Here is an 11,621-nt window from a genome sequence, read left to right as displayed (position 1 = left end):
TGGGGAGCGCGGGGTCTGTCATCGTCGACTCTCTCTGCGATCAATGGAGCGATTTCTCTTCTCGGTAGCTAGGCGTTGAGAGGAAGGGCTCTGATGACCCTGTGATGAAGCGTAGAACCCTTTGTCTCGGGCCGCAATGTATTTATATCACAAATATCTTGGAGTACAAGGCAAGATCTTATCAAGAGGTTACATGAGATAAGGGAGATCAGAGAAGAGATAGAATCGGGTTTAAGATACATCAACCAACAACCGTATCCTATACAATTGTCTAACAGTACACACGCATACCACGCGATGTGATTAAATGACTAGTACAAGATCTCTATCTGTCGGCAAAGGATTGTTAATTTAGTTGATGTGTGAGTGTTTGGATATATTTGACAACTCAATTAAGCAGTACTATTGTATACTTAGTTGACAAAAGGACGAAGAATGAAGCGATTATCTGCGAAGAATGAAGCGATTATCTGCAGTTCTATTTAATTTAGAGTGAGAAATTGCTAGCTACTTCCTCCGTTCCTAAATATAAATCTTTACACATAATTGTAAGGGTTCATATGTGCAGTACATCAGGGACATATCCTTGTGGGGACCAAACCGGCCAGGCCATGTCCTGCCCTTTTCTTTGCATTTTCTTTGAAAAATGGATCTAAATATGACCTAAAAATAAAGGATGACCTACTAGTCCGTCTTTAGCCCGTTCTTAATTTTGTTTCACACTCCGCCCCTCCGCTACACTTGCACCTTAATTACAGCCACGGCCAGAGACATCTTGCGTGCATGCCACCTGTTTAGAGCATCTACAACCGGTCCTCTTAAACTTTCTTCAAACGTTCGGGAAAACTGTCCGATCACTGCCTGATCATAAAAATTCTATGCAGACAGGTCTCTCAAACTGGCATCAAATGCACGGGATGACCGACATCTCCATTTTCAGCTCAAATATGGAACGTATATGGGAGCCCGGACGTTCCCACACACGCCCATCATGTCGGACCCAACAGTCAGATCCTACCTCAAATTGCATCTAATCCGCCAAACTCTTCCTCCTCGCCCCCCCCCCCCTCCAACATTTCCCGCGCATGACCCCTTGTCGTCCGGCACCCTAGATCTCCATCCTCATCACCTGTCCCGATCCGCCGCGGTGATGTGTTCCACCCCGTCCTGGACCGTCGCGATGGGGACGCAGTCCGCCTCGTCAGTCGGCGGCCCTTTCTCTGCTTCGTCTTGCAAGCCGGAGAACATCGCCCGTAAGTTGCGCCGTCGCCGACAGCGATAGAAGGAGCCGGCCACACAGGTACATTCGAGCGTCGTCGACGAGATGTCTCCCCCGTCGCGCCGGGCTCCCCTCACCCATCCATGCAAGTGCCGGCGTGGATTGTGTTGTCCGGCACTGTCGAGGCCGAGGAGGAGGAGGATGAGACGGTCGGCTAGACCCTTCCGAAGAGCTTTCCGGCCATGCAGCAGTCATGGGTCCATGAGTGTGAGTCCCTGCAGCTCGTTCGTGAGCGGATGAGCACGAGCAACCCCACCGCCCGGGCTGCACTCGACATGTTCGACGAAATGTTTCATCAAGACCGGGTACGTTTGCTCCTGTTCGATATAATGATTAATGTTTCGTATAGTTCACTAGTTCGCACAAGATGATTCCTTGCGAATCATGAACATGTAGGAGAGATACTTAGCAAGCATGATCAATGAGAATGAAGATCCAGCCCTTGTGGAATATGAAATGAAGGAGACGACCACATTTGTGATTGGGGCGACATCCGATCCCAATCTTGCCAAGCAGAAAAGGAAGGGCAAGACGACAAAGGCAAGAGGGATTGCTTTCTCAAGATTTGACAACACTTGTCGGTTTTGGCATGTCGTTTGGTTGAACTGTGATATCATTTGCTTTTGTTTAAAACTCTTGAATTCAGACAATTTGTATCGGATGATCGACGTGCATGACTTTGTACGAATCTGAGAGTCCGGATATAAGATATGTAGATGCACAGAGCGAAAGATGAAGGGCCGTTCGGATGCATCCGCGGGCATGCATGGACGCGTCCGTGGGTGTATAGGAGACCGGAATTGCCCAGTTTGACTGTAGATGCTCTTAGCTTTTGTATGTTTTGAGGCTATGAGGTACGTTCGTGACTTGGTGTACAATAATCCCTCCACAAAGAAACATAAAAGCGTTTAGATCACTACGTTCGTGACTTGGTGTACGTATGTGTGGATGAACTTTGTAATCTCAGTTCCTGCAAGCAGGAAAATGAGGAAGAAGAAAAGCTTACTCTCAAGATAAGATAGAGATCGAACACGTACGTACGCCTAGCGACTACCATACATACATAAATACAGTACAAAAGAAGGTACGTAGTACGTGGTTGGGCATGGCCCCACGCAAGTCGATGATGATCCGTACGCAATTAGTTAGCTAGGTACGTACTGCAGATCGATAGCTTAGTTGTGTGTACTTGACTGACTGACTGACTGACCGACCGACGAGGCAAATGAAGTTTAGTACTACTCCGGGAGTTAAAAGTCGTTGTACGACAGCTCCTAGCGGAGTAGTAGAGCCTAGAGGTAGACGTAGTACTACGACTGCTTGTAGTTGTAGTTATTTCCTCCGTCACGGTTTAGAAGATACGTTTGAAAAATCTCTGAAACCAAGGTAGTCATTGATTGGTTGTGAGATGTAGCAGGTGTAAATGCTAATTCGCTTAATCAACTGAGAAAATACTAGTACTAATATGTGAGCAGCAAATTGAGAGGGTGCATGCATGAATAGTACTACTACTAATTAATAGAAGTAGTTGCTTTCGCGTCTTAAACCTTGTCAATTTTGAAAACGCACGTAAGTTTAACTGTGCCTTCTAAACCGTGACGAAGGAAGTAGCTTAAATTAGGAGTGAGCATAATAACGGCATGCGAACGAGACTGATGCATGCATGCCGGATCTAATCCGTCCGACGGACGGACGTGCTTGCATGCACCGTGCGTCCACTAGAGATCTTGAGTGATTGATGCTTTCTTTCCCTTCCTTTCTGTGCTGCTGTGAGATGAGATCAGTTAGTTAAAGTGAATGTCACGGAAAGTACACTTGCAGCACCTGGCCGGTACCCATGCCGCCACGCCACAAAAATTAGTACAGTAGGAGTATAGCATATATACCTTGCATGCATGGACACGTACTCCATCTCACTTTTTAACTACCTTCACCTCGTCCATGCAAAATGTGGTATAACTGTCAGATCATTCCAAATTATTCATAGGATTTAGGTCCATGGTTCAGCTGACAACCGATTTATATCCAAAATATCTCCGGGAGAGTAATTGGCATGTCGTGTATTTAGGCGACCTATAACAAATTCTATTCTCTCGTATTTAAGGAATGAGTCAAAGCTTTTGCCTTCGTTTAATTTTTTTAATATATATCTTCAAACACTTGATTGTTGGATATATGTAGGAAACTCACTCTCTTCTTATATCATAGTAGGGGCGGCCGCCTAATGAAGGTACGGATCCATGATTTGTTCCTGGTGAGGGCAAAAAGTTACATTCAATCGGAGCAATTCTATGAAAAATTAAAAATATAGCAATATAAATATTTGAGAGTCCCCCCTCACACTAAGCATAATGAGGGTCTATCATGGCTGTAAGTTGGACTCGCTGGCCTATGTGCATCTTCGCTATATAGGGGCGTGTTTTTACTCCTCTTTATGAAAAAAAAGATGATTATGGATATAGCTTGGGTCATCCAAGCAAAAGGATGGTGTTCTAGCTTCCTTTAGGATTCAAGATGTCATGATATCTTCAGGTTATCCTCGAGACGTAATAACTTCATATGAGAAACATTTCAGTTTCTTCAGGAATAACAGGTTTGTCCGATCTGTTTGACCTCAGCGTTGAATTTTGCTTGACATTGTCTCATAATCAACAATATATTCTTGGGTGCATCTACAAAAGTTTGGGGGTTGGTCCTCCTTTCTAAAAGAATCCTCCATCCTATTCCGGGCCTCCAGTAATATGTCTGGCTAGCTAACTCAAACAAGAAACTGGGTATGTGTACAACTTAGCAGACACTAATTATAACGGGAGGATTATGTGCACTTGGCAGCTAGCGCAAGCATGCGGAGATAGGTTAATTATGGTACCTATTGACAATATTGTACCTATTAGTTAACTTAGAGCATCTACAACCGTGATATACAAATCCGAGCTCTCAAACGACCGTGGACGCGTCTGGTTGCACTTGTCAGCACTCACAGGTTAATTCTTAAATTTCGTTCTACACATCCGGATACTCATACTACAGATCTCAAATCCATACAAAATCATGCAAACCTAGAAATTCACGTACTACGTAGATCATCTATCCTACTCCTCATCGAAGATGTCGACTATCTCCGTGCCCGAGTCCGACGTCATGGGCGGCAGCTGCAACTCATGCTCCGACGGCTCATCTAGCACCTCTGCGTCGGCCTCCGCCCAACGAAACAATAGTGCGCTACAAGATATAGCGAGGCCCTTCTTCAAATGCTACACAAGTTATAGTGTGCTATATTACAAAATAGCATTTGCAAAAAATGTCAAATAAATATTTCCCAGGACCAACACATGCACAGAGCTAAATTCAAGGCAAAGAAAGATTGCATGTTTAACCTATCGTGACACAATAGATAACACAAACTTCAGTTCAGTACAACGTGTAATTACAAAGAGAAGATATAATCAAATTTGGTAATTGTTACTTATGGCACAATAGATAACACAAACTTTTGTCCAGTATATAGTATAATTACAAGGAATAGAAAGTATAAACACAAGCTTCAGTTCAGTACCGAGTATAACACAAACTACTCTTTACAAAGAGAAGGAAGAATCAAAATATACTGTACTCCCTGCATATTTTCCATTTGTGTATAATTAAAAATTTAGAACAAACCATAAACTAGAGAGGAGAACTAGGGTTGGGTCCTCGTCATTGAGAATCTGAGTGACAGAGTAAGAAGGGTTTGGTGGAGGGGTGGTTTGGACTTTCAGGCCTGCTGAGTTGTGGTTTTTTCTATTTTTGCATCATATGCATGTTATAGCATTACAAGTTACAGTGTTAAAACGAGCATACCGTGCGACGTGATTACCATTGTAGCGCCCGAATTTGCTAAAATGTAGTGCTTCTTTTCCTAATACACTATAACCGTGTTATAAAGGAGAAATAGTGTGCTATTTTTATGAGTGCCTCTGTCTCAAGTTCGGCGAAAAGATCCGTTCGCTCTTGCCGGATGAAGCATCAGTTGGCCTGCACATTGGGCTCATCCTGGATGGCCTGCTGCTCCGCCAGCGCCTTCACTTGAATGATGGCGAACTCCGCCTCCGCCTGCTCCATGTTGAAGCCCGAAGCCGGCACCACCTCCTGCTCCGGCTTCTCCGCCTTTATCGGAGCTGGTCGCTCCTCTCACTGCTCCTCGCTCGCATGCTCCTCCTTCATCGGAGAGGGCTGCAACTCCTCTTCCTCCTGCTCCGCCTGTGCCTCCTTCTCCTCCGGCTTAAGTGAGCCCGGAGGCAACCGACAACGATGTGGGTGGCATGCCTCGCCCAGCTCTCCTGCTTGATCTGGTACCGGCGGTCTAGCGTGAGCATGGAGTAGGTGGTGATCTTCGTTCAAACTATGAAGCCATCGAAGAGCTGGGAAGAGCGTGGAAGCAGGAGAGATGAGATGGATTGGCTCGGGTTGACAGCACAGAGAGGGAGGAGGTGGATGTTATATGGTTGGGGGACGCCAACAGGCTTAAATATTTGAATTTGCCCTCTGGCAGCAAGCCGGATCGGTGCCATGCGTTGTTCACCCCCTCCCCCCAACCGGAGGAGGCATCCATCGGACCGTTGAGTTTCTAGGCGATTTCGCGTGTGTCCACGCCATCAGACCGCCATGATGGTCGCGACCCGGCTCCCTCATATCTTCTCCACATTTAGGCTAGGTATGAGGGTGTCGTTCAGTCCGGGTGTTTGAGGCCTGTTTAGGGCGTCCATCTGGGTCTTTTTTTAAGATTGGTCAGTGATCGGGAAACTATTCCGGACGTTTGAGGCGGATTTAAGAGGTCTAGCTGTAGATGCTCTTCTCAAGAGCTGGCTGGCTAGCTAGCTAGCTTGCAAACAAGACAAGCTCATCTTCAAGGAAAAGAACATGATGCATATATGCTGGCCCTTTTATTTACTTGGTGGTGGAGAAACCAAACCACGCCATGCATGTATCCAAAACACATCTCATCCATCCAAAGTAGTTCTAGCTAGTGTATCCAAAACACATCCCATCCACCCAAAGATATATAGTGGTACTAGCTAGGTAGTAAGTCATCCATCCACATATACACACATATGCGCATATATATACATGTACATGCATGTATACATGTATGCACCCATGCATATCCAAATTGCCCAACACCCACACACACTCTCCTCATGCGTCACTAGCTTAGCCAAGATAGATAGAGCATCTACATACATGCTCAACTAGCTACCTTCCAATTAATTGGCCCCTTTTTGCTTGCAACGTACGTACACTCTCTATATTCCCTTTCCAACTTTGCCTACTTCACTATCCATATCTTTCTCAATTAACCAACTGCAACAAGCTACTAGATAGAGCTGACTCGATCAAGAGGAAACGTGCATGCATGCACCACCACTCGAAACGACTGCCCACTTGATGAATTAAATTAAATGCAATTAACAGTGAAGCAAACAGTTTACTAAGAAGAGAAAACGTTTACAGGTTAATCACCTCATAAATTGATCCATCAATTAACATACAAGGATAAATAAATAAATATGTAGAAAAAATATGCCTTTTTGTACTTGCATGTGGGCAGTTGCCACTTAGTAGAGCTGAACTAATCTAGCTTGGGAGTTGGGTTGGACACATGCATGCATGGAAAAAGAAAAGAGAAAAGGTGGACAGTAGTAGGCCACAACACAACATTGCACCCACTCCCTTAATTTGCATCACATTTCAGACAACCCCCACCACTCACTCACTTGCTCACTCACTCACTCACTCGGTCTCACGCACACACACACACATAGTGATCGATCCAACTGGCCAAACCTTTTTCTTGTGCTCACAGGTCACAAAGTGGAATTTTTTCATTCCCATTTATAATATTTCAGCACCAATATACATGCTCGATCGTGTTTACATGGTACATATACATGTGGATGTCAATTATATATGTAGTTTCCTATAGTCAACCTTACGCCCAAAGAATCGAAAGAATCAATTGTAGTATGTTACAATTTTCCTTGATATGTAGTATGTTCCAAGGAGCAAATTTGTAAGTATGTATAGAAGAGGAGGAGGAAGAAGAAGAAGAATGATCGAACAATCAATCGGTGTTAAGGAAAGTAAAGAATTCGTGAGGCTGGCCAGCTGCATGCGACGTGCCGATCAATAATGGCAATCCACCAGCGCGGCGGAAGCGGCCGTGAGCATGAGCCGTTTCTTGCCGCTGTCGAAGGGCCCGAGGCCGAGCACCACCGGTGGCGCCGATGGTGGTGGTGGTGGTGGTGCCGGGTGTGAGACGCACTCCTCGTCGGACGGGGCCGGCAGGTTGAGGTCAAGCTCCAGGTTGATTCCGGCCGGGACGCTGCCTTTCTTCGTCGTGGACACGGTGATCGCGGTCACCCCCGCGGTGGCAGTGGCGGTGGCGCGATCGGCCGGAGCGTGTAGCGGCCGGTGGCGTCGCATGTGCCCTCCGAGCGCCTGCCCGGAGGCGAACTCGGCGCCGCATATGGAGCACTCGTGCACCCGGAGCCTGTTGGTATTGACAGCGTTGGAAACGGCGCTGCCGCCGTTGTTGAGGCTCAGCACGGTGGTCACGTCCGGGGCGGCGTCGACCTGAGGCGGCGGAGGCGGAGGCGGCGATGCTGTCGTCATCTGCGCCAGCGGTGGCGACGCCGTCTTCATCGCCGGCGGCTTGGACAGCTTGGCGATGGCGACGGTTGTGGCGTTTGCGGCGATGTCGTCGTCGGCGCCGGCGAGGCGTGGCTTCTTGTGGCTGGCGCGGTGGCCGCCGAGGGCTTGGAAGGTGGGGAAGCACTTGTTGCACGTCTTGCACTCGTACACGTAGAAGCCGGCCCTGACGCCGTCCGCGGTGGTGGCCGCCTCCGTGTACTTGCGGCTGGTGTACCTCTCCGTCTTGGTCGCCGGCGCCGGCAGAGGGCCGGGCGGAGGAAGCGACGGCGTCCCCTGCCGAGCCTCCTGCGGCACCGTGGCGAGGGCGGGTGGCGGCGGCCTCGAGTCGACGGGCGGCGCGGCGCCCTGGGCGAGGAGGATGAGGCAGTGGGCCATGTCCTCCTCCTCGGTGGTGGTGCTCTCGGAGGAGGACGCCGAGGAGCAGGCCACCGGCGGCGTCTGGTGGCGCGGCCTCTTGGTGCGCTTCCGCTTCACGACGGCGCCCCCGTGCTGCTGCGGCCGATCGTCCACGGTCCGCTCCTCCCGGAATAGCACTAGCTCCATGGCCGACGCTTGCATGTCGCCGAAGCAAAGGAAGGCGTGGAGAGAGGGAGGGAGGGAGAGGAAGAGAGTGGCAGGCAGGCAGGCAGGTAGGGAGGGAGGCTGGCTCTGTGGTTTTTATGGCGGGAGGAGAGGGAGAGGGACAAGTGGAGCTACGCTACGCTGGCTATAGAGAGAGAGAGAGAGAGAGAGAGGCGTTTTGCCTTGCACATATAACAAATGGAAGAGAAGAGATGGATCCGGCAGCTACTACTCTCTAGCTAGCTAATCTAATCAACGGAAGTTTCTTTTGGCCTCTAATCAATGGACAGGCAAAGCCTAGATAGTAAGCTAGCTTTCTCTCTCTAGAGACAAGAGAGAAAATTAACACCCATACACACACACAAAGAACAAAGAGAGAGAGAGAGAGAGATGTGTGGAAAAAACCTAGCCGGCTTTGTCTTTTGGATGCCTCTCTCTCTTGTCAACTCTTATATAACCTTATGCCCTCCTTCTCTTGCCTAGCTAGAGAGAGAAAGATAGAAGAGAGTGGTTAATTTGGTGGTTAATTAATTGCTAAGTGCTATTGTTAGAGGGGGTGGAAACTAGTAATAGTAGAGGGGGTTAATGGACCGGTGGCCAAGGGGGAGCTGAGTGGAAATAGCTAGGGAAAGGGATATAATGGGTGTGATAGAGCTGGCTTAATGCCCATCCCCTCCTCACTTAAGCTAGCCCCCCCACTACTTGTGGACAATTCATGGCCATGCATGCATGACTACCTGCCTACTTTCTTTCATGTGCAAAACATGTCTAGCCACTACTGCTCTGAATTAATAGCCACCCTTAACTTAGGCTCCCCCCATCCTCTTTTTTCTCCCCAACTGCTTAATTAGCCACTCCCTCTCTCCCTCTCTGTGTGCATCCTAATTAAGTACTAGTGTGTACTGAAGGTTAATCTTGAGATGAAGCAAAGCTATAGCTAGCAAGCTTGCCAAGATGGATGGATGAAGTTGGAGTATGTGGAGAGAAGGTAGAGGGAGGGAGAAAGGGATCCAATTGGAGGAGTGGTGAGTGAGTACTAGTATTTGTTAATTAGGTGCTATAGTGGTAGCAACAGCAACAAGCCAAGAAAGAAGGCATGGAAGCAAGCTCAATATTCCCTCTGTGCATGTGTGATTCCTGGGGTGTGATGGTGCTGCATGCACTGCAAGCCTGGATCGATCGATCAACACCGCTCTCTGCACCCAGCTCCAACTAATTCCCATCCCCTAGATACTTTTCTTCCACTGCTTTTCCTTTTTAGCAAACATACATATAATAATAACCATGTGCCTACTAATTTAGTTGGTGAAAAAATCCTCGCAAACCCACGAGATATGATCTCTTAATTAATTGTAGCACTACATGTTTGATGGTTTCTTGTTAATTCACATTGTTATTTTCTGTTGAGGAAAAACCACACAGACAGACAGACAGTTGTGCTGAGCAATATAATTCCACTGATCATCAACAGCTAGCTAGCTAGCTAGGTTGCTTGGCAGTTGGCAACTACAATTAGGAGGTAGTGAGGTAGTGGTGGTGGTGGTGCAGCTGCAGATGCATTTGTCCCTAGCCAGTGTCCAGTGGCCACACACACACAAGAAAAGAAAACTCAAAAATACTAGCAATTATTAATTTCTTCTAAAGTATTTGCACCCCACCCCCGAAATGTTTGTTTCCGACCTGTCCATCGATCACCTACCCTTTTAATTGCGCTGCTTAATTATTAATAGGAACAACTATTTGCTTGATTTTTAAGCTATACAAAAAAAATCCCCAATCCTTTTGATGCAAATGGCCCAGCTAATATGGTGTTAGTTAGGGGTCACACACTGATTATGTGGTACTTTCTTTTCTTACTTCTCGGGATGGCTAGATTTGGGTTGGTGGTACTATAGGTTGCTGTGGCTACACTATCTCAATCAATCATCAAAATAACATATAGGCAGTGCCGTCCTCTCCAAATTAATTGAGTCACACATCAAATCACTAATCCGGTACGTACGTATACATACATGACATATACTTCATAACCAATAACCGTACACGTCTACTAAAAAGTGTACTCATCTACACAAATAGTAGTGGCGTAGTTTAATCTTACTATATTTAACTTATTATGCGCACATAAACCAATTAATTAGGTTATATCAGTATGTTTATGCATTATATATACATACATAAAACCAATTAAATATATTATCTTGGGTATATCCATGCTTTTTCTTGAGTTTGATGAAGCGGTTGATGTGCCATGTTGTGTGAGTTAAGTCAACGGTTGAGGGGAGAGAGAGAGGGATATATGGTTGAGAGTGATTAAATTAAATTAATCAACGGCGATTCTTGACGTGATCCTGGATCGTTGTTTGTTGTGTGGGGCAACAAGAAACCACCCTAAAAAAATTGGGTGGATGATGCTGTGGTGTGTGGTGGGGGCAAGCAAGGCATCACTTGGCTTAGTTGGAAGCCGGTTAGCTTCCTTTCTCTCTCTAGCACACTTCCTCTCTTTCTCTCTCTAGATCTCTCTCATCACACGCAGAGGGGGAGAGAGAAACACATGCATGCATGTCCACACTAGCTGGTCACTCACTTGCACTGCAATCCAGGGTGAGTGAGCAGTAATGGATGCCTTTCTTGCTTGCGTGCTTTGCCATGACTTAATTAATCAGTTAAGCAGTGCAGGAAAGATGGGCGGCCTTGGGGCTGCCCCCATGATCCTGCCCATGATTGGCAATTAGCCGAGTTGTCCCACATGCATGTGGAACCCTAGCTTTAAGGATCTATCATTAATCAGTGCTTGTATTTGCCAGGCCGCTTAAGCAGCCCCATGAGTGATGAGTGTGTGTGGGTGTCTAGCTATGTGATCGTCCAAAAGATTCAGAAATGCTTTTATATTATTCTTCGTGATCAGTACCATTCTACACCAGACCATGAACATGCCAAGCCACCATCTCTAAAAAGTCAATACTAGTAAACTATTATTAATGGACTGGCCGGCTAGTACTTGATGTGAGGCATGATCAACCTAATTGCCAAGCTCACACGGCGTGGCACTCCAGTTGAGTGAGATCGAGTAATTTAGCTAATTGATATT

General features: G+C 46.9%; 1 protein-coding gene across 1 annotated transcript; it reads right to left on the bottom strand.

Annotated features, from left to right (window-relative positions):
• Window positions 1-7,122: 7,122 nt before the first annotated feature.
• Window positions 7,123-9,094, bottom strand: LOC123402696 (zinc finger protein ZAT5-like). Its single transcript, XM_045096635.1, has one exon. The coding sequence runs from the start codon at window positions 8,525-8,527 to the stop codon at window positions 7,442-7,444; it is 1,086 nt and encodes a 361-aa protein (XP_044952570.1). The 5' UTR covers window positions 8,528-9,094; the 3' UTR covers window positions 7,123-7,441.
• Between the last annotated feature and the right edge of the window lie 2,527 nt (window positions 9,095-11,621).

This window comes from Hordeum vulgare, chromosome 6H (assembly GCF_904849725.1).
Source record: "Hordeum vulgare subsp. vulgare chromosome 6H, MorexV3_pseudomolecules_assembly, whole genome shotgun sequence".
Taxonomy (NCBI): Eukaryota; Viridiplantae; Streptophyta; class Magnoliopsida; order Poales; family Poaceae; genus Hordeum; species Hordeum vulgare.
This window is presented reverse-complemented; position numbering and strand designations above follow the sequence as displayed.